Source organism: Molossus molossus, unplaced genomic scaffold, assembly GCF_014108415.1.
Source record: "Molossus molossus isolate mMolMol1 unplaced genomic scaffold, mMolMol1.p scaffold_m16_p_5, whole genome shotgun sequence".
Lineage (NCBI taxonomy): Eukaryota > Metazoa > Chordata > Mammalia > Chiroptera > Molossidae > Molossus > Molossus molossus.
The window spans coordinates 73,503,269-73,526,685 of record NW_023425388.1 but is presented as its reverse complement, the minus strand read 5'-3'; the positions used below and the strand labels follow the sequence as shown (position 1 = coordinate 73,526,685).

The following is a 23,417-nucleotide window of genomic DNA, read 5'->3' as shown; positions in this document are numbered from 1 at the left end:
TATTCAGATGCGTTTCCTCATTATTTGCACAGTTATCAAGAATGTAAAATGATTGCCAACTTGCCCAGCTGGTGTGGCTCAATGCTTGGGCATCAATCCATGCACCAAGAGGTGCCAGTTTGACTCCCAATCAGGGCACATGCTCAGGTTGTGGGCTGATCCTCAGTGGGGGATATGGAGGAGGTGGCCAATCAATGTTCTCTCTCATTGATGTTTCTATCTCTCTCCCCCTCTCCATTCCTCTATCTCTAAAAAATCAATAAAGAAAAAAAATTTTTTTTTAATAAAAAAAGAAAATGATTGCCAACTTGGGGGGAAAGAAGTTATAACATACCTTTAGCTATACTTGGCACTGTTTGTTTATGAAAGCTACTGCATATGTAATCACACTCTAAACCAGTGGTTCCAAAATTATGTTTCCCTGGTAACATGAGCATCACCTGGGAGTTGTTAGAAATGAACTTTCTCAGGTCCCTCCACAAAACTACTGAACCAGAAACTCTGGGGAACGGGGCAATACTGCTCCTTCTTTTGAATTTACAACACACATTTTGTTTATACTCAAAGAGGCTGTCACTTTGACTTTATCCCATACTGATCACAAAATTCTCTACAATCCCCTACTTACGATTGTGGTAAATAAGGAATTACCAATGTAACGTCTCTGTTAATTATAAGTATTAAAATTTGTGAATTAATATTTATAACACTTACACTTATTTAAGGGCAATTATACCTACTTTGAAGGATACATTAAAAACACTACTTGCTTACTGCATATGGGTTTTGAAATACAATTGCTTTCTCAACCATGTTCCAATCTGCATTAGCAAGATCTTTGTCAAATTTGAGTGCGGAGGCTGCAGATTTGGTTGTCTCTTGAAAATGTTGAAATGTATAATAAAGTGATTTATATTTTGTGGATGTGATGTCACGCAGACCTTTGATAGAAAGAGCACATTTTATAAAGAGTAGAAACATCACCATTTTGATCTGAATTATAAAGCTTCCTTTTTGTTCTTATTGTATGTACTAAGTAGTTTTTTTTAATTAAAGACTCAAATTGTTTAATAATAGAAACAGTAACAATTTCAAAATTTTCTACTTCCATACTCCTTCTAATAGCTAATATTTATTGAGTGTTTACCATACCTCAGCACTTTGCATGTATTAAGTTTTTTTTATCATCTTGACCACCTTTTGAGGCAGGTCCCTTTTCCTGGTTTGATAGATGAGGAGACAGAGGATTAAATGGCAGACTGGGTAAGGAAGATTGCCTTTCTCAATGTGAGCAGACCTCATCCAATTTGTTGGAGGCCTGAATAGAATAAAAGGCTGAGCAAAATAAAAGTCACTCTCTCTGACTGATGGTCTTCAAGGTGGGGCATCCATCCTCTCTTGCCTTCAGATTTGGACTAGAACTTACACTGTTGTCTTTTCTACTTCTCGAGCATTTGAACTGCATATCCATCTTTTATACCTATATATGCCATATAGGCTTAGGTATAGATGCAGATAAATATATATTATATATATATATATAATTTATACACATGTATATACATGTACAGAGTATACGTACATATATATCCTACTTATATGTAAGATTATGGTGTGATATGTATGATATATATTTATCTCTATATATATCCAGACCTCATTAAGGTTTGAAGGACTCTTACTATCAGACACAAATTCCTTTTCTTTGAGTCATAGGAGCTTGTTTGGAAAGCAATAATGTTTTAAGAGCAAATGTTCACTACTCTCAGTGCACGTAAACAGATGCTCCACAATAAGACTTTTAGGTTTATTTAGCTACTAAGCAGAACATTTAATACTCTTTGCAAAACTTTACCTCTTCAATCTGTTCTTCCCATTTTACTATCCTAAGGCTCACAGAACTTTAAAAAGAAAGAAGAAAAGGAAGATGATTTTGTTGCAAATATGAGGTATAAAAGGGGATTGGGTAGTACAATATTATCTATAAAGATGAAATTTCAGTTTGATAAAATATGCCATTAGAATGAAAACTCTGTGTGTAATAAAATGGGAATAAGCAATTAAGAATGTAATGAATTAAAAGCATCAAGGCACTATGTTTCTAGTTCTTAACTGCCATTACCTTGTTGTGTGAACTTGGGTAAGGACTTTTAACTCTCTAAATCTCATTTTCTCAATTGTTAAAAAGTAGGGGATTAAAACAGGCATATTGCATTATGCAAATATCCTCCTAAAACTATTTCTGCTTCCACTCTCCTTATCACTCCCCTCCTCAATCAGTTATCCACAGAACTAGAGTGGTCTTTTTAAGACCTTAATCATATGCTAATTACACATATGGCTTCCTTAGAAACATACCACCTATTGAGTTTATAATTTATTTATATGTGGTTTGTTTACTTGGATGCACACATGACTGATATTACCTTATTTGACTTATTTACTGGCTGTTTATTACTTTTTTATTATCATTTTTATTTTTTTTAAATCCTCACTGGAGGACATTTTTGTATTTATCTTCAGATAGAGCAGGAGGGAGAGATGGAGGAAGAGAGAAAGAAACGTCGATGTGAGAGAGACACATCAACTGGTTGCTACCCACATGACCCCAACAGGGGGCCAGGGACAAACTGCAACCGAGGTATGTGCCCTTAGCAGGAAACAAACCCGGGACTCTGGTCCGCAGGCCTACGCTCTAACCGTTGAGCCAAACTGGCCAGGGCTTACTGGCTGTTTATCTCCAGTGGAAGCTGTATCAACTCAGAAATCTGGTTGGTCTTCATAATGCATCACTAGCAGTTAAAATAGTGCCTGGCATGTAGGAGGCTCTGAATAAAAGTATGTCAAATAAATGAATAAACTTATTGTATTATGTTACTTAAACTGGGCTAATGTAAATAAGTAATTTTTAAAAATAAACAAACTTATTAGCCTAAACCTTTCATTTAACTACAGAGAGATCCAATTTTCCTTTTTAATTAGACATTGTTGATTTGCATTTATATAGTTCTTTTCTTCATTTTAACCAATTCTTTAGCATATTTAGAATATTTTTCTCTTCACTCAGAATATTAGTAGACTTACCTAGTTTACTAACTACCATCGGCAAAATAACTCTATTGACAGTTAGGGTAATTAAGCATACTGACACTCCGTGAAATAATACCTAGAATTGAAAAAGGCAAAAAGAAAGTATTGATGACAGTTTCATATAATATCTTTTATATTTACCAATGTAAATTAGGCAAGGTTGTACTATGTCAATAGATGCTCATGGAGGGGAGAATTTGGATGTTGGACATGATCAAAATACTCTATGGATTCTCACTCGTCCTGCATGTATTTATTTCATCTATGCTTTTGGAACAAAACCAAAAATCAAGACACATGGTTTGACAAGTAAACATAGTCATACAGACAGTGAAAAAAAACCAAAAACTTGTCTTTAACTATCATTGCTGGATTTCTTGGGCCCTGGAAATATGCCTGTACTTTATTAATTCTTATCCACTTTACACACCTCAGTGTGCCTAGCCAGCCACACAGTTCTTTGCTCAACATTACCAGTACATTGGCATCAGACAATTCTCACCTGTGAAAAGACAACAACTCAGATTCCATGATATGTTTGCTTCACCTCATACTTTGTCTCTCTGACATTGTTTCATTGTCATCAAAAAGCAGCAATTAATGTTTTTAGTGCCACTTGTTTTCTGTCATATCTCAGGTTGGTCTCCATAGATGAGTGGAGGAACACTTTTCAATCTGAGACTGTGCACTTCTGTTGATGTATGGAATTCTGACTTTCATGTGTTTAGTGGTATACATCTTTCTTTTGAAGTGTTTGTTCAACTCTTTTTCCTAGTTCAAAAATTGGATTGTTTTTCTTTTATTATAAAATTGTAAAAAATTTGAAAAATATATTCTAGGGCTAGGCAGACATGCATTGTCAGATATATGTTGTGGATATTTTCTCCCAGTTTGTGACTTACCTATCTATTTCTATAAAACTACTTTTTGATAACCAATGTTTTTAACATTGATGAAGTCCAATTATTATTTATTATGTTCTAAGAACCCTTTGTTCAGTTCTATGTTTTCTTCCAGAACTTTTAGAGTTTTGTATTTTATATTTAAATTTATGATCCATCTCAAATTAGTTTTACATATAAAACTGGTGTGAGGTAAAAATTGATAATTTCTTTTTTCTTTTCTAAATGAATATCCAGTTGTTCAACACAATTTGACAAAAAGACTATCCTTTTTCCCATTGAACTGCTTTGGTGTCTTTGTCAGAAATCAATTGACTATATAAATGTGAGTCCTTTTTAGAGTCTTTATTATATTCCATCTATTTATTTTTATGCCAGTAGCCTACTAACTTATTTATTGTGTCCTTACAGTAAGTCCCTATATTAGATAATATAAATACTCTGACTTTGTTCTTCTTTTTCAGTTTTTATTTTAATGGCTATTCTAGCTCTTTTGCATTTCTCTATATTTTTAGATTTGGCTTTTTTGTTTCTCAAACAAAGCTGATGGGTGTAGATTGTGTTGAATATAGTGCCATCTCAATGATCATAAGTCTTCCAATCCATGAATATGGTATATCTCTCTATTTATTTGGGTTTTTCAATTTTCTCTCAACAATCTCCTATAGTTTTTAGTTCCCAAGTTCTACAAATTGTGGAAAGAAGCCTATACAACGGCTTCCAAAGAGATCTACTTCCTGATATTTAGGTCTATGTGTAATCACTTTGTTTTGAATATAGACTAACCTTATTGACTCATTTCTAATAAATAGTGAATATTTCAGAAGTAATAAAAATTTACTTCCAAATTAGCTCACAAAAGGACTGGCTTCTGTCTTGGGTGTTTGTTCTTTCTTACTTTCTTGCTTGCTCATTCTGAGAGAAGTCAGCTACCATATTGTGAGCTGACTTATGGAGAGACCCAAGTGTCAAGGGACTGAGGGAAGCTTCTGGCCAAGAGCCAGCAAGAAATTGCCAACTGCCTGCAAGGAAGTAAATACTGTCAACAACCATGCAAGGTAACTTTGAAGCAGATTCTCCAGACCCAGTTGAGTCATTTGATGGCTGCACCCCCAGTTTATGCTTAAATAAAAGTTTATCAGAGAAACTGAATTGGAGACACCCAGCTAAAGGGCATCCAGATTTCTGGAAAATAAAATATGTAGTTACCATGATAAATTGACTTAACATCCATTACCTCACATAGTTCTAAATTTTTCTCTCTCATGATAAGAACTTTTAAGACATAATCTCTTACAAACTTTCAAATATATAATATAGTATTGTTAACTACAGTCATCAGGTTGTATTTTACATACCCAGAACTTATTTATCTTATAATTGGAAGTTTGTAACTTTTTTTTTAATTTTTTTATTTTATTTTTTTTACAGATATTTCACCTTTTTTACCCCATTGGCACCCCCCTCCCCACCCCACCCTCACCCCATCCCCAGCTTAGTTGTCCATGTCCATTGGTCATGCATACATGCATACAAATTCTGTGGTTTATCTCTTCCCACCCCCCACCCCCCATCCCCTCTTCTGAGGGATGTCAGTCTGTGCCCTACTTCCATGTGTCTGGGTCTACTGTATTCCTCAGACTATTATGTTCATTATATTCCGTATATAAGTGAGATCATGTGGTATTTGTCTTTTTCTGCTTGGCTTCTTTCACTTAGGATAATACTTTCCAGGTCCCTCCGTGTCATCTCAAAGGATAAGAGATCTTTCTTTCTCACCGCTGCATAGTACTCCACTGTGTATATGTACCACAGCTTTTTTATCCATTCGTCTACTGGTGGACACTTGGGCTGTTTCCAGATCTCAGCTATTGTAAATAGTGCTGCTATGAACATGGGGGTACATATATTCTTCCTGATTGGTGTTTCAGGCTTCTTAGGGTATATTCCCAGCAGTGGGATCACTGGGTCAAATGGAAGTTCAATTTTTAATTTTTTGAGGTAGCACCATATTGTTTTCCATAGTGGCTGCACCAGTCTGCATTCCCACCAGCAGTGTATTAGAGTCCCCTTTTCTCCACACCCAAGCCAACACTTGTTGTTTGATGATTTGTTGATGGCGGCCATTCTGACAGGTGTGAGGTGATACCTCATTGTTGTTTTAGTTTGCATCTCTCTGATGATTAGTGATGATGAGCATTTCTTCATATGTCTCTTGGCCATTTGTATGTCCTGTTTGGAGAGGTGTCTATTCACCTCCTCTGCCCATTTTTTAATTGGGTTCTCTGTCTTCCTTTTGTTGACTTGTATGAGCACTCTATATATATTGGAAATTAACCCCTTATCTGATACATCATTGGCAATGATGTTCTCCCATACAGTGAGTTGCCTTTCCATTTTGATGTTTGTTTCTTTTGCTGTGCAGAAGCTTTTGAGTTTGATGTAGTCCCATGTGTTCATTTTTTTCTTTGTTTCTGTTGCCTTAGGTGATGTATCAGTGAAAATTCTGCTCCGTATGATGTCCGAAATTTTGTTGCCTACATTTTCTTCTATAATTTTTATGGATTCACATGTCACAGTTAAGTCTTTTATCCATTTTGAGTTTTGTGTATGGTGAAGTTGATGGTCTAGTTTTATTTTTTTTTGCATGTAGCTGTCCAATTTTCCCAACACCATTTATTAAAGAGGCTGTCTTTACTCCACTGTATGCTCTTGCCCCCTTTGTCAAATATTAATTGAGCGTATTGCCGTGGGTCCATTTCTGGGTTTTCAGTTCTGTTCCACTGGTCTATATGCCTGTTCTTGTGCCAGTACCAGGCTGTTTTGATTACAGTCGCTTTGTAGTATAACCTGATATCTGGTATTGTGATCCCACCTACTTTGTCCTTCTTTTTCAAGATTGCTGAGGCTATTCAGGGCTTTTTTGGTTCCATATGAACTTTTGAAGTACTTGTTCTAGTTCTACGAAATATGTCGTTGGTATTTTGATGGGGATTGCATTGAATCTATAGATTGCTTTGGGTAGTATGGACATTTTAATGATGTTAATACTTCTAATCCATGAACAGGGTATGTGCTTCCACTTTTTTATATCTTCCTCTATTTCTTTTTTCAATGACCTGTAGTTTTCTGCAAATAGGTCCTTTACTTCTTTGGTTAAGTTTATTCCTAGGTATCTTATTTTTTTTGGTGCGATGGTAAATGGGATTGTTTATTCAGTTACTCATCATTGGTGTACAAGAATGCCGTCGATTTCTTGATGTTAATTTTGTATCCTGCTACTTTGCCAAATTCATTTATTAAGTCTAGTAGATTTTTGATGGAGTCTTTAGGGTTTTCTATGTATAATATCATGTCATCTGCAAATAATGACAGTTTTACTTCCTCCTTTTCAATTTGGATCCCTTTTATTTTTTCTTCATGTCTAATTGCTGTGGCTAAGACTTCCAGTACAACGTTAAATAAGAGTGGCGAAAGTGGACATCCCTGTCTTGTTCCTGTTCTTAATGGAAATGTTTTTAGTTGCTGTCCATTGAGTTTGATGTTGGCTGTAGGTCTTTCATATATGGCCTTTATTATGTCGAGATATGATCCCTCTATTCCCACATTGCTGAGCGTTTTTATCAGAAATGGATGCTGGATTTTGTCGAACGCTTTTTCAGCATCTATTGATATGATCATGTGGTTTTTATTCTTCATCTTATTTATGTGGTGTATCACATTTATTGATTTGCGAATATTGTACCAGCCTTGCATCCCTGGAATGAATCCCACTTAGTCATGGTGAATAATTTTTTTGATGTATTTCTGGATCCGATATGCTAATATTTTGTTCAGGATTTTGGCGTCTATGTTCATCAGGGATATTGGCCTGTAGTTTTCTTTCTTCGTAGTGTCTTTTTCTGGTTTTGGAATTAGAATATTGCTGGCCTCATAGAACGTGTTTGGAAGTCTTCCTTCTTCTTGAATTTTTTGAAATAGTTTGAGGAGAATGGGTGTTAGTTCTTTTTTCAATGTTCGGTAAAACTCCCCCATGAAGACATCTGGGCCTGGGCTTTGTTTGCTGGGAGAGTCTTGATTACCTCTTCAATTTCCTTAGTTGTTACTGGTCTGTTCAAGTTTTCTATCTCTTCCCGGTGCAGTTTTGGGAAACTGTGTGTTTCTAGAAATTTGTCCATTTCGCTTAGATTGTCGAATTTGTTGCCATATAAGTTGTTCATAGTATTTGTTAACAATCTTTTGTATTTCCGTGGTATTGGTTGTTACTTCTCCTCCTTCATTTCTGATTTTGTGTATTTTGGATCTCTCTCTTTGTTTCTTGGTGAGTCGAGCTAAGGGTCCATCATCTTGTTTATCTTTTCGAAAAACCAGCTCTTGTTTTATTGATCCTTTGAATTGTTTTTTTTTTTGGTCTCTATGTCATTTATTTCTGCTCTGATCTTTACTATTTCCTTCCTTCTACTTGCTCTGGGGTTTTCTTTTTGTTTGCTTTCTAATTCTTTAAGTTGTGAGGTTAGACAGTCAATTAGAAATTTTTCTTGTTTTTTGAGGTAGACCTGTAGTGCTATGAACTTCCCTCTCAGAACTGCTTTCGCTGCATCCCATAGATTTTGTGTTGTTGTGTGTTGATTTTCATTGGTTTCCAGGATATTTTTAATTTCTTCTTTGGTCTCCTAGGTAACCCATTCATTGTATAGTAACATGCTATTTAGCCTTCATGTGTTGAAATGTCTTTGCATGTTCTTGTTGCAATTGATTTCTAGTTTCATGCCATTGTGATCTGAGAAGATGCTTGATATGATTTCAATCTTCTTGAACTTGTAGAGATTTAGTTTGTGTCCTATCATGTGGTCTATCTTTGAGAATGTCCCATGTGCACTTGAGAAGAATGTGTATTCTGTAGTTTTGGGGTGTAATTCTTTATAGATATCTATTAAATCCATTTGGTCTAGTGGTTCTTTTAGAGCCTCTGTTTCCTTGCTCATTTTTTGCGTAGAGGATTTATCCAGTGCTTTCAACGGCGTGTTGTAGTCCCCTGCTATGATTGTATTGTTGTCAATTTCTCCTTGGAAGCCCTCCAGAAGATTTTTAATATATTTTGGTGCTCCTATATTGGGTGCATATATGTTTATCAAGGTTATATGTTCCTGTTGGATAGATCCTTTCAATATTATGTAGTGGCCTTCTTTGTCTCTACTTATGGTCTTCATTTTGGAATCTATTTTATCAGATATGAGAATTGCTACCCCAGCTTTTTTTTGCTTTCCATTTGCTTGGAAAATTTTTCTATCCCTTCACTTTCAACCTATGTGTGTCTTTTGTTGAGAGGTGGGTCTCTTGTAAACAACATATAGATGAGTCATGCTTTCTTATCCAATCAGCTACTCTGTGTCTTTTTATGGGAGCATTCAATCCATTTACATTTAAGGTGATTATTGGTATGTACTTATTTATTGCCATTTTTGTTTAGTGTGGTTCTATTTTTCTTCCCATTTCTCCTGCTAATTACAGCAGTCCTTTTAACATTTCTTGCAGTGCTGGTTTGGTGCTAATGTATTCCCTTAGCCTTTTTTTTGTCTGGGAAGCTCTTTATTTGATCTTCTATTTTGAATGATAGCCTTGCTGGGTAGAGTAGTCTTGGATTCAGATTCTTGTTTTTCATGACTTTGATTACTTCCTCCCATTCCCTTCTGGCCTGTAGTGTTTCTTGTGAGAAGTCAGCTGAGAGACTTATGGGGTTTCCTGTGTAGGTAACTTGTTGCTTATCTCTTGCTGCTTTTAGGATTCTCTCTTTGTCTTTAATTTGTGGCATTTTAATTACTATGTGTCTTCGTGTGGGCCTGTTTGGGTTCTTCTTACTTGGGACTGTCTATGCTTCTTGAACTTGAATGCCTTCTTCACCAAATTAGGGACGTTTTCTGTCACTATTTTTTTTAATATATTCTCTATCCGTTGCTCATTTTCTTCTTCTTCGGGGACTCCTGTGATGTGAACATTATTATGTTTCCAGTTGTCCCACAGTTCTCTTTAGCTGTCTTCCTGTTTTTTAATCGTTTATTCCTTTTGTTTTTCTGATTGGTTGATTTGTTCTACCCTGTCTTCTAATTCACTGATCCGGTCCTCAGCTTCCTCTACTCTGCTCTTTAAACCTTCCAATGTGTTTTTCATTTCTCATATGTCATTTTTTATCTCTTCTTGATGGTTTTTAATTTCCAATTGGCTTATTTTCAGTGTCTCTATGTCCTTACTCATGCTGTTCAGCTTCCTCAAGATCATGGCTCTGAATTCTTGCTCTGTTAACATGCCTAATTGCTCCACATTGATCTCATCTTTGGTGGAGGTGTCTTGCTCTTTCATTTGGCTTCTGTTTCTGTGTTTAACCATTTTGGCTATCACTGTGGGCTTTGGAGCCTGTCAAGTTTTCCTTGTGGGTGTTGGTATTCTGCTGTTTGTGGCTCCCTCTCCTGGGTTTAGATGAGCGAGGGAGGACCCACGTTAAACACCACTGTCCAGTCTTACTTTCCTGGTTAAAGTTGCTAGTCCAGGAAAGGTACTGTTATCCTCTAGCTTTTTGCCTGGAGGCTAGCATTCGAGGTTACTTGATGAGTTTTGGGTTGTCAGTTATTTGAAAAACTCCCTCAGGTGCTTGGCACAAGGGGATTTCACGAGGGTGGGGTAGATGCTGGTTATTAATGAGCCTCAATTAGCACTTCAATGGCCCACAGGGTGGGGTTGGATCTCTGAGGGAGGGGCTGCTGCCTCTCCTCAGAGCCCTGGGAAGGAGCAATATGGCTACCGTCCTGCGTGGCTGCCACTCAGCAAAAGCTCTGAGTGCCCTCCAAATCCCGAGTGTCCCGACACAGTTCCAGTCTAGTCTGCCCCCCCTCTGCCGGAGCCCAAGGTAAGTGGCTGTGGCTGTTTTAGTCTCTGTCCCGGCTCTGCGCTGTGGAGTCACCTGGGAGTGTAACCCGAGGGCGCTGCTCCCAGCTAAGGCCGCTGCCAAGCTGCCGACCGTGGGCTCCCAGCCCCCGTCTCGCACCTTCGCAAGCCTACCAGGATGGAGTCAGTGTCCCTCGTTATATGGTCCTCCCAAGCTGCTTTTCTGTTGGTTTTTCCCATCGATTTGTCTGTGTTATAGTTGTAATTCCAGTTTGGTTCTGGGAGATGGTCTGTGTAGCTTCCGTTCACTCCGCCGCCATTTTTCCTTCTCCGGAAGTTTGTAAGTTTTGACCAACTTCACCCATTTCTTCCACTTCTCATCCCCAACCTCAGCAAACACTGATATGTTCTTTTTCTATGAGTTCATGTTTTTTAACTTCTGCATATTTTTTTGTTGTTAAACTAATATATTTAGATACTTTTTTAGATAAAACGTAACCATTCATAGTGGATTATTATTTTTATACATTTTAAATTTATAAGCTATTTTTAAAAGATTTGCATAATCTATAATCAGTAACTTTTTGGGTAATATCTTTGTTGGTGTTTGATATCAGAGTGGGTTAGTCACTTAAAATAAGAAGGTGTTCCATTCTTTTCTAATTTGTGGAAGAGTTTGCATAGAATTGGTATTATTTATTTGTTAAATATTTGGTAGAATTTGTCAATTAAGCAATCTGGGTTTCTAGTTTTTCTCTGTGAGAAATTTTAATTTATATATCGAATTTCTTTAACAGATATAGGGCTATTCAGATTTTCAATTTTCTCTTGTGTCAGTTTGGGTAAGTAGTGTTTTTCGAAAAATTTAACCATTTTACATAAAAAGTTAAATTTTTTAAATATAAAGTTACGCATAGTTTCTATTTACTATTTTTCAATAACTATATAATTTTCAGTCATGTTATCCTTTTAATTACTGATATTGGTAATTTGTTTGTTTCTTGGTCTCTGTCTCCCTCTCTCCTTTTTTTTTTTTTTTAATTTAACATTTTGAGATCATTGTAGTTTTAAGAAATAACACAGACATCCTCTGTAATATCTACCTAATTGTCCCTAATGGTAACATTTGCCAAAGTTATAGTAGAATATGACAATCAGGATATTGATACTATCACAGTCAAGATACAGAACAGTTCCATTACCATAAGAATTACTCATGTTGCCTTTTACAGGCACATTCAATTCCCTCTTTCCCCCACTCCTTTTTACTGTGGGCAATCACTAATCTGTTTGCCAATTATATAATTTTGTCACTTAAAAATGTTATATCATTATAATCATATAGTATGTACTTTTTTTTGTGGGTAGCTTCTTCACTCAGGCAAATTCTCTGGAAATTCATCAAGGTTGTTGCTTTTATCTAGAGTTTGTTCCTTGAATAGTACTACATGGTGCAGTTGTATAACTGTATATTTAAATATCTGCCTGTTAAAGGACATCTGAGTTGTTTCCAGTGTTTGTTTATTATATATAAAGCTACTATAAACATTCATATACAGGTTTGTGTATACGTAAGTTTTCATTTTCTAGGATAAATCCTCAGGAGAGCAATTGCTGAACTGTGTGGTTGCTACATGTATAATTTTTAGAAATAAATGACAAATTCTTTTCCAAGGCATGGCTTTAGTCTTTCTTAGACTAGGTCTAGAGTAAACCTTAATATAGAGCATAATTCTCATTTCTGAGGCATGATCTTTCTAGGTCATGACAGCGAATGTGGTGTTCATGAGGTCTCCACTGTACCTAGTTAGAACTCTGGTTTCTGTCAGTTCTGCGTGGCCTCCAGAATGTCCAAAGCTCCCTAGAGGTTCTTTTCTGCCAGTCCTTCTCCAATTCCCAACAGAATCCCCATGCAGATTTCTGGTGCTCTTTCTCTTTATATTTTTTCCCTCCCTGGCACTCTGCCCCACAAATTTAAGCTGCTTCAGTAGCCCTAACTTTATTTTTAACCTGCAATGAGACTACTGTTCTTTATTTGGCCTCCACTTCTTTGTGCCACAATTTGGAAAAAAGCCAGAGTGAATGTGACTTACCTAAAATCTTTATTATTCTCTCAAAGATCTAACCATGCAATATCCTTGTCCAATAACTAAAATCAGTTGCTTCATATATTTTAACCAATTCTGTGGTTATTTCCATGGGAAGTAAGTCTGATATTTATTATTCATCATGCCCAGGACTAGAATTCTATAGGCATGGTATTTTTCTAAAAGTTTCTGAAACATTCTAAATTGCATTCAAGTTTGAGGATCACTGAGTATATAGTTTAGTTGTATTAAGAGCGAACATTTATATAGTAAGCATATTGTACAATAGATCAGGCTTATTTAATACTCATTATAATTCTATGAAGCACACATCAATATGGTCCAATTATACAGATGGAAAACTGAGGTACTATTGCTTATCCAAGGTCATTTAACTTGTGAGTAGCAGAGACAGGATTAAGTTAGTATCTTTAAACTTTTTACTGTAGTCCCTTTTCGTGAGTATTAATGTTAGCTATAGGGTTCAGTCAAATTAAAATAAGGAAGGAGTGTTATTTTCTTTTCAACCAGTTGCTACTAGTGATGACATTTCATTAAATGATTTTATTTGCTAAGGTTTCATTTCAAAGAAGGTCTACATGGCATTATTATCATCACCATCAAAGCTCATATTCATTGTACATTTACTATATGTTAAACAATATATTATGCATTTTAATTATATTGTCAATTTCTCATAATAACCCTTTGAGATAATGGTATGCTAGAGCTGGCTCTTACTAGTTCATGAGAGCAGATCATTACATTTTCAGGAAGTTTATGAGCCGATTGATGTTCTTTTGGTGAGAATGCTCACACGACAGAAATCTGGCAAATACTATACATTAGGGCTTTCCCAACAGAGAAAGTTACTTAAACAATTACTAACAAACCATTGGTATGATTATTAAGTCTATTTTAAAATGTGAAAATTGACATATAGGATGAGGTTGGGAATTAAATAACTTGCTACTGGCCACAAAGCAAATAGCATCCAACTAAAAATTTCAGAATCTAGATTCATGTTCAGTGTTCACCATTATACTGGTCAGAATGTATGGTATAGTAATGACACTGATCTTGATTATTCAGGCAGGTCGAGACAGGCTAAAAAAAGGAAGGGGAGGCCATGTAATGTTAGATACTTTTGTTTTTAAAAGCGGTGTTTAAATATTTAGTTTTTAAATGTTTGGGCTGTTATTTAATTAGACATGAAATAATCACTTTGCCCTTATTCCCTTATACTCAGAATTCATGTCAAAAACCACAGTGGAAGTAGAAGATGCATTGTGTTGTCTGCGTAAAACATTTTCTACAGAGATCTTACCTTGAGATGAGGTAGAAGGAGAGTCATGCCCATTACATTCTGTTGGGGAGACTTAGGGGCGTACTACCTTGGACATAACTTTATGTTTTGTTTCCTGGAATCACTAAATGTAGACTCAAAAAGTTACAGAAGGCAGAAGAGCCAATCATAAGCAGGTTTCTGTTTTTCTTGAGTGGGGATTAGGATTAAGTAAAAAGAAAAACATGTATTAAGTGCATACTCTATATCAGATACTATTTTGAAATGACTTATAAATTTTAATTCCCTCAACCTCCATAATAAATTATCTTGAGGAATGTGAGGAAGGGATTTAGGGATCCCTAACTAGAATGGGGAAGAGGGAAGTTGCCAGTTTTTCCTTCTCTGCCCAATCTTGCCATCAGAGCTCAATTATTCCCAGAGTCCAAATAGGGTTCAGCTACCTCACTATAAAGCATATTTTAGTACACAGCAACAGTTTTGATTAAGTATTCAAAAAAAAAAAAAAAAAACAGGTTTATTTACTTGCGATTTTTCCCTCTCAGTTACAAGAGAAACCTCTGAGTAGGCGAGCAGAATGGCCATGTTTATACTGGGCACCCCTCTCATTTCGCTACAGGCCATTATGAATGCCCAGCGCCAGCTGAACCCATCAGCAAGTCGAGACAAAAAAGGGCTCAATATTAGAAAGACCAGAAGTCTAAAAGACAAAACAAATTAAAATTTTTTTTTTCGTTTTTGATTTTAGAGAGAGAAGAAGGGAGGGAGAGAGAGAGAGAAACATCAATGAGAGAGAACATTGATTGACCTCCTCTTGCATGCTCCCCACTGGGGATCTGGCCCACAACCTGGACATGTGCCCTGACCGGGAATCGAACTGGCGGCCTCTTGATGCATGGGTCAATGCTCAACCACTGAGACACACCGCCCAGGCCTAAACCAATTTTTAAAAGTTATTCTTATCATAGAAACTTTTTTCCATTTCATCCTACTCTATTCCTTCCCATCTATTCACAGTGGAATTGCCAACTCTCAGAAAAACAAGCCATCTTTCATGCACTGTTGGCACAGCAGCAAAGGAAAGCAGAGAGCATTCCATAGAGAGAGACGCCAAGAGAATGGCATTAATCTTTGTTTCTTCCTGTTGGGGGAGCCATAGGGAAATTCCAGATCTCCTTTGAGTGGAGTTTTTTCAGGAGGAAAAGAAAAAGTTAGAGATGTTTTGCAGATGTATATTCTGCTCTGGGATCCCAAAAGGAAATAAAAACAAATGTAATGAATAAAAAGGAAAAAAAAGCTGTCTCTTTCTTTTTCTTTGTATACCGAAATCTTGCTAAATCTGTCCAGTATTGTTAACTCATTTCTCTTTCTTCTTTCAGTTACATAACATTCCTATACTTTATATTAATTGTAGCTGATGATTTGGGACTAATATTCATTTACTTAGCACTAGCTAAATTGATATCAACTCCCAAATAATTTTTCTAGATGGAAGTAGAATGCTGACAGTTATAGGAGAGTAAAGAATTCTGACTCCAGGTATGGTGGTTTTTCCTCTCTATATCATCTCTTTTTCACCACAGAGCAGACTATTTTCTGCCTCTTCACATTGGAAAAGGGACTACAAAAATTATTTGAGCAAAAAGACAGTTACAAAGAGGACTTTTCTATGATTTAAAAACTCTATTTCTAACTATGATTGGTAGAAAATAACTTGTTAAACAATATTAAGCAACGAATGCAGGAAAAAAACTTTTATTTATGACAGGTGTTTAACCGCAGGACAAAAGGGACCAAATGTTAATAGTGGTTCCCTCTAGGTCAGCGGTTCTCAACATGTGGGTCACGACCCCTTTGGGGGTCCAATGACCCTTTCACAGGAGTCGCCTAAGATATGACAATAGCAAAATTACAGTTATGAAGTAGCAATGAAAATAATTTTATGGTGGGGGATCACCATAAAGGGTCATGGCATTAGGAAGGTTGAGAACCTCAGCTCTAGGAAGTAAGATTATAAATATATGTATTTTTTCTAATCTTCAGATTTTACATAGGACTTGCATTGCTTTGAAACACAATTACAAACTGGAAAAACAAAACAAAACCCTAAACACTAATTTGCTGATAATTTCTTGGAAAGTTTAAGAATCAAATTTTCATTCTAAGGAGAGAAACATTAAAAACCATTTTTTTTCCTTTATTATGTTAGAGGGAGAGGGAAAGAGAGAGAAACATTGATGAGAGAGAATATAGAATGACTACCTTCTGCATGCCCCTCTCTGGGGATTTGGTCCATAACCTGGGCATGTGCCCTGACCAGGAATCAAGCTGTTGATCTCTTGGTTAATGGGTCGACTCTCAACCACTGAGCCACACAGGCCGTGCAGAAGCGAAACATTTTTATTATTTAATATAATATCTTCACTGCCCTGCTGGTTTGGCTTAGTGGTTAGAACACTGGCCTGAGGACCGAAGGGTCACAGGTTTGATTCCAGTCAAGGGCACATACTTGGGTCACAGGTTCAATCCCTGGCTCCAGTTGGCGTCGTGCAGGAGGCAACCAATTGATGTGTCCCTCTCATATCGATGTCTCTCTCTCTCTTCCTGTCCCTTTCTCCCTTCCACTCTATCAGTGGAAAAATATCCTCAGGCGAGGATTAACAACAACAACAACAAAGAACATCTTCAGGTTTATTCAGTGTCTTATAAATAAAAAACTTTGAATAACATCCTTACCTTATAACAATAAGAGTGAAGTAGATATTTAATGAATAGTATATATCAGAAAATGATACATATAAATATGTATATGCAGGAATTAGAAGTCCAGTGAACGTAAACACCATAAGAAAAGCAACAAATGCTAGACAATTCCAGAGTCTGCATTTTCAGGAAAAAATTAAATAGAGTTCATTAAGATTAATTACCATATTTATTGCAAGGCTCATCTATGAGTGAGGCATTATGTTAGGCATTATCAAGAAAGTAAAGATCAGTGAAATATTTATCAACACTCAAGGGGCTGATAATTTAACTGGGGAGAAAGGTGTACTAAGGCAAGTGAGCACACAATTGTAAAGCCATTTTAAGTAGTCTACACTGAATGTAAATTAGGGTCTTTCTTTTTTAATTGACCTTGAAAGTCATGTTCAGGTTGTAGTTATAATATTTTGACAGAACTCCTTCTGTTCTCATGCTTCATACAGCGCAAAGATTCTGACTGTGAAGCCCTTGTGTCAATAAAAAGAATTAAAATCATTGATCTTGAAAGGGAATACTGAACTGCTAGTCTGATTTGCATAGTGAGACAATGAAGCCTTTTCCTAAAATCTAGAAAGCACTTAGAAGATTTGAATGAGTATTTTACTCATGAATGCCCTTTGTAGATTCCCATTTTGAGATTTGTGAGCATGAATTTATTCAAGTGCTCCAGAGCCCAGGAAAAGTCTGTGTCATCCCCAAAGCTTGTGTTCTCTTCAGCTTCACACAAAGCAGTTTGAAAAAGCACACTCAAATCCAATATGGGTGTTGGGACTATAGGAGGCTATCTAAAACTAATTTCATGTTGTCTTTCTATATATTTCATGTCTTTAATGTCAACTATGACAAAATTAACTGAAAATATTAAAAAGGCACATGTATTCAATTTTATGAGAGGAAGGTAGCTTGGTTTTACCCATATGCAGTCAAACACTGTGCCTGAAACCCTTTAAATATCATTTTTCACTCTTTTTCAAGGACACTGCTTTTGCTTAAAAACAAATTTAATTAATTCTCTGTTACATTAATAAAAAATCTCTGCTTCTGAATTATATCTAAGAGGTAAAAATCCCTAGGCATTATCAGAGAAAATTTTAATATAAAACATTTTAGCCTAGGAAATATTAAGGCAAATCATTCAAAATATTTTTTCTATGACTGAATTTAGGCTTATTATTTTGTGCTGAAAGCTATTATCCCTTTCCTGTATATGTGTGGTGATATTTTAAATTGTCATCTTCTGTATTTAAATATTGCATCTAGCATTAACTTGGAGGGAAACACACTAAGATATATTTTATGACAATTGTGTAATTTTTCTATTTTTTATTCTACTTTTGAATTCCCTATCAAAAACAAATCCAATGGTTGTACCACAAACATAAGCACCTCCCCAACATTTTTTTCTCAAAGCAGCATATCCACCTACCCATACAGTTAAGGAAATCACCTGTAAACATTAAGTAGGATAATTAAGTCAAGGGAGTGGTATGAATCACTATCATACTTTACTACTCATTTAATGATTACACAATTTGTGTGGCATCTCTTTATGGTCTTTAAAATATTGGTCTTCCACTCCAGTATCGGTGCCATACTAAGCCCTATTGGAGCCTGAGGCAAAAAGAACTATTAGTAATATTGATCTTATCTTTATTTAAAATGTTCGTATTTTCATTATGGATTTTTTGTACTAGCTTCTTCCCAAAATTACTGCATTAAAATATTTATCTTGATCATTGAGTTTTTTGGCACCCTCTAAAATTATGTGCCTGAAATGAATACCAAGTGCCTCAGTTGTTCTAACTTAGTCCTGGTGTCTAGTGGGTGAGACTAGAAATTACTAACTATATGGTGAGGGAATTCGTGGGGGAATAGAGCCAACATGAACTCAAAGTGAATTTACAAATTGTGCCTAAAGTTAGAGAAGTAGAAGACACAGGCAGCAGAGTTTCCAGGAAGTGTTTTCAGTTGGGTGGTTCCAACTTGGACCATGTAGATGCAGATGTAGTTGCTATTTCAATATTATGGCTTCTAATGTATGAAACAAAGTGAAAAGATGCTAGCCACTCACTCAAGAAGTAGTGCTTCAACTCCTGGTTTAAAACTTGTAGAATTTAAAAAAAGTCCCATAATAGCCAGTGTAAAGACTCCCGACAATCCAGCTATATCACCTATTTTTTAAAAGAAATAAATATGAAGAATTAATTTTACCAGGGGTGAAAATATTTTAATAGTATAGTGACTTTACAGAGAGGCCACCTGACTTGGTTTCAACTGGATAATACTGCAAATTACTACCACCGACCATCATCCTTATTCTTCCTCAGCTTCACTTCCAATTGTGCAGTAAAGTCTATACTGGTCATCCCTACACTGTTTTGGCTTCAGATCATAGGCAACAGTGAAGAGCTCACAAGCTCTTCATGGGCCCTAGTGAAGCTAGAGCATTGTCTCAGGTCTAATTTTTTCAGAGCAGCTCTGGTTGAATGAAAGGGAAGTGAGTTGATAAGTTCTTTATGGACTAGCCTACTTCATATGCTTTTGTGGGGGGTGCAGATAGAAATGGTTTGTTTTTTGTGTGACAGGTTTAAGGGAGTTGAGTCAGTAGAAATCTAATATGAATCTACTTCCCCAGTTTAATTTTGTTTTGGTGCATTTATTATGGAGGATTGAAAAATTTAAAGTATTGTCGTATATTCTTAAAAGTAATTCTAGTGCAGTTATACTCCCTTCCAGTTTATGAAAGTCATAAATTATCCCCATGAAAAATTCAAATAATATGGTACAGTACAGACATTATATTTTTAAAAATTGAACACCTGTAATTCCACTGCCACAACCATTGGTATAATTTTTAAATAATTTTGAACTGAAATTTCTATTAAGGAGAGGGCTATATTTGCCTAGAAGAAATAATTTGATAAGCTAATTGAGAATAGAGAATGAAACCCAAAGGGCAGCTTCAAGAATTAAAAAATGCTTAATGAATTTTTATGCTGAAGAAAAGTGGTAAAAATTAAGCAAGAAACATGTGGAAAAATGAAGAAATAAAGGTAGCTATCAGATCTCACAGAACTATGAACAACCTAGTGTAACTTACCCCATAATGTGAGCTCTCTTTTTCCCCATCTTCAGTAAAATTGACTAAGAACCAGAAACTGGAGCATATTTAAGAGGAGGTGACAGGGATCATAAGGAAGTTTATGGAATGTTAGAAATCATAAGGAGATCTCTGGGATTTTACAGGTTATGGAATTGGGAATTTCATGGAATTAGATCAAGATCTTTGAGAGGAATAGAGTACCCAGTGAACACTCATGGTGGCACACACACACACATTCACACACACACACACACACACACACACACATACACACACACACAAATAAAGTAACAAACAAAAAGCTACAATAGGATTATACAGTAATACAGTTCCGTAATGGGCTTCTTTTTAAACTTAATATTGAGCAGACATTGTTGTAGTCAATAAGAGCAATCATTTTTGTTTCAATGCTGAACAACATTGTGGATATGCCATTTTTATCATATTGTCATATTTATCAAATTGCCACGTATGTGCCTTCTGTTTCTTTGGTTTACTCTGTATTCCTTTGTTACAATAGCTGTATTTTAATTACTGGAGGCTTATTAAATGTTTAATTCCCACCTAACAGGGAAAGTTCTCCACTTTCTAAAAAAACTGTCTTGCCCATTCTCACTATTAATATTTCCAGATAAACCTTTAAAATTGTTTTGTGAAATTTCAAAACAAAACTATTTTTGTCATTGTCTGATTCAAATTCTGATACATTTTAATTTGACTAAATCAGGAAAATTACACGTTTTATAGTCATTATTTTAGTTCTGGCTGGAAATGGTACCTAAGCCAGAAACCAACATGTTAGTCATTTTTTAATCAGAAGAGGAAACTGTGGACTTAAGTGCTTTAAGGCACTTGAGCCTTGGACTAGTCATTTTTAACTATTAGGTAATGAAAAAATTTGGAAAATATTTATGATGGATACCTTGAAGATAATAAAAATATAAACATTAAGCCAGGACAGAGTGAAAGTCCTTTTACATTACATTTATATTCACTTTGTATCTTGTTTTTATAAATTTTTGTACTAGAAATTTTCTTTCTAAAATGTTTATTGATACATTTTGACTCAATGTTTATTATTTCCTTGGATATAACCTTTAATATCGAGGTTATGCTTGCTTACTAAATGATATTAGAGGAAATTTTATTTGCTGGAATATATTTTTGTAAGAATTTAGGTATACACAATTTAAGTGGTACATGAAAAAGTTCTTGTACTGACTGATCATTTCCTCACTGTCTATTAATTCGTTAACTTAATCATGTAACATCAGTAGATTGTAATTGGCTTTAAGTCATTGATTAATTAGGAAAATCCTACATTCTGCCTTTCTTTCCTCAGACATGAAAATAATGACTCCTGTTATGTTAGCACTTACAAAGAGGTTTTCTTCTGTCTCAATTTATCCAAATTTTATACATCTTAGTAAACTTTTATAGTTTTCTTTGTAAGTCCAAACTTCTTGATAAGTTTATTCCTTGATATTTTATAACTTCTTGCCATTGTAAAGATAATCAAATTTTCATTATATTTTCTAACTAGTTACTGACTTATAAGAATATTACTGATTTTTAAAAATATTAACTTTACATGAAGCTATTAAAAAGCATTGCTGACTTTATTAATTCTCTCAAGATTTCTATGTACTCTAAAATGTTGCAACTGATGTAACCATTTGTCTTTCAAAATATGTATAAACTTTGTTCTTTTTTTCTTATTGTATTAGCTAGAGCTTCCAGAACGTTTAATCTTGTATATGAGAACAGGCATCACTGTCTTTTTTAAAAAATGTTTTTATTGATATTTTTAGAGAGAGAGGAAGGGAGAGAGAGATAGGAACATCAATGTGAGAGAGAAACATCTATTGGCTCCCTCCTGTATGCCCCCTACTGGGGGTCAAGCCTGCAACCCAGGCATGTGCTCTGACCAGGAACTGAACCAGGACTTCTCAGTCCATAGGACAATGCTCAATCCACTGAGCCACACTGGCCAGGCAACGTTGTCTTATTCTCAAAGATAACAGAAATATATAGTATAAGTTGTTAACGAGGTGTTATCACATATGCCAACTTCAAATAATTTGTAGAACTGTCTGAAGAGCTGAGTTGAACATGATTCTGAGGTTGTATCAGGAAATAGTAATATGGCTAATTACCAATACCTGTCATATTTCCATGAGATGAAAGTGGTGATAAATGGATGAATAATAGATTTTATAATATATAACCTTACTTGATCTACAACTTTTTAAATGTTCTTTTGACCTTAAAGTTACTCAAAAAGGTATACTTAATGTCAGGCTGTTAGGATGGTTATTTTTTTCCAAGACCTTCCTTTTGTAGTTAGTATTTAATTGAATTGTGGTTTTGAAATTTTATTGAAATGTCCCTGTAGTCTAGTTTATTTCTGTTAATGGTCTACAGGTATATGTAAAAGATATGCACTATGTTTTAGAAAGAAAAACTCTTTACATATCTTATAACCCACACTTTTAAGTTTTTATTTAAAATTTTTTACAGCATAATAATTTTTTTCCTAATTGGTTATGAAATTATCTGGGAAAGTCATGCTAGAATGTCTCATTGAAATTGATTTTGTCAAATTCTTGTCTTTAATAATGGTATTTTCTTTATATATTTTGGCATATTGTTTTCTATTGTGCAGGTACTAATAGTTTTATCTCTCTCTTTTTTTAAATCATCACCTGAGGATATTTTCCCATATTTGTTCAGATAGAGTGGGAGGGAGACAGAGAGAAAGACCGATGTGAGATGGCAGTGGGCAGGACCAAAGAGAGGGTGAGTGTGAGAGAGAATGTGAGTGCACAAGCAACCTCAAGCAGTGCAGAAATGTGAGGCAGAGGGTTCCTGTGCTGTGGACAGGGAGCAGCTGGCTACCTTGGTAAGTGGCTTGTCAGGGTGCTTCTCCCTGAACAGCCAGAAGACCCTGACATTTTGGAAGATCCCTGGTCTACTCTGGGAGGAGGTAATGGGAAACAGCTAGTACCGAGGAACCTGAGTCTACCAGTGCACCTTACACCATTGAACCAGTGGACCCCACTGTGTCAATGCAGACCAGAGACAGCAGTGGCACTGTCAAGGTGCCTTCTGTGGAAGCCACAACTGGTGAAGAGCCGAATGCTATCCTTCACAGCAGCAGCCTGATCAGAGCCAGCACCACCCCCCCATAGCAGCAGTGACTGGGCAGGAGTGGAGCCCCACCCCCAACAGCAGCTGAGGCTCAGGAGCCAAGACACACCCCCAGCAGCAGAGGCTCTGGAATGGAC

The 23,417-nt window shown here is 35.8% G+C and overlaps 1 protein-coding gene across 1 annotated transcript in view; it reads right to left on the bottom strand.

Moving 5' to 3' along the window:
- SLC9C1 (solute carrier family 9 member C1) overlaps positions 1 to 23,417 on the bottom strand; it is a gene marked incomplete at its 3' end in the record, with an annotated part of 97,041 nt that overhangs the window by 47,404 nt on the left and 26,220 nt on the right. The window contains exons 7-11 of the mRNA XM_036242512.1: positions 19,099 to 19,198; positions 17,001 to 17,144; positions 14,790 to 14,964; positions 3,085 to 3,166; positions 775 to 941 (exon numbers count right to left, since the gene is read on the bottom strand). Coding sequence (XP_036098405.1) covers positions 775 to 941; positions 3,085 to 3,166; positions 14,790 to 14,964; positions 17,001 to 17,144; positions 19,099 to 19,198 — 668 coding nt within the window. The remainder of the gene's footprint in view (positions 1 to 774; positions 942 to 3,084; positions 3,167 to 14,789; positions 14,965 to 17,000; positions 17,145 to 19,098; positions 19,199 to 23,417) is intronic.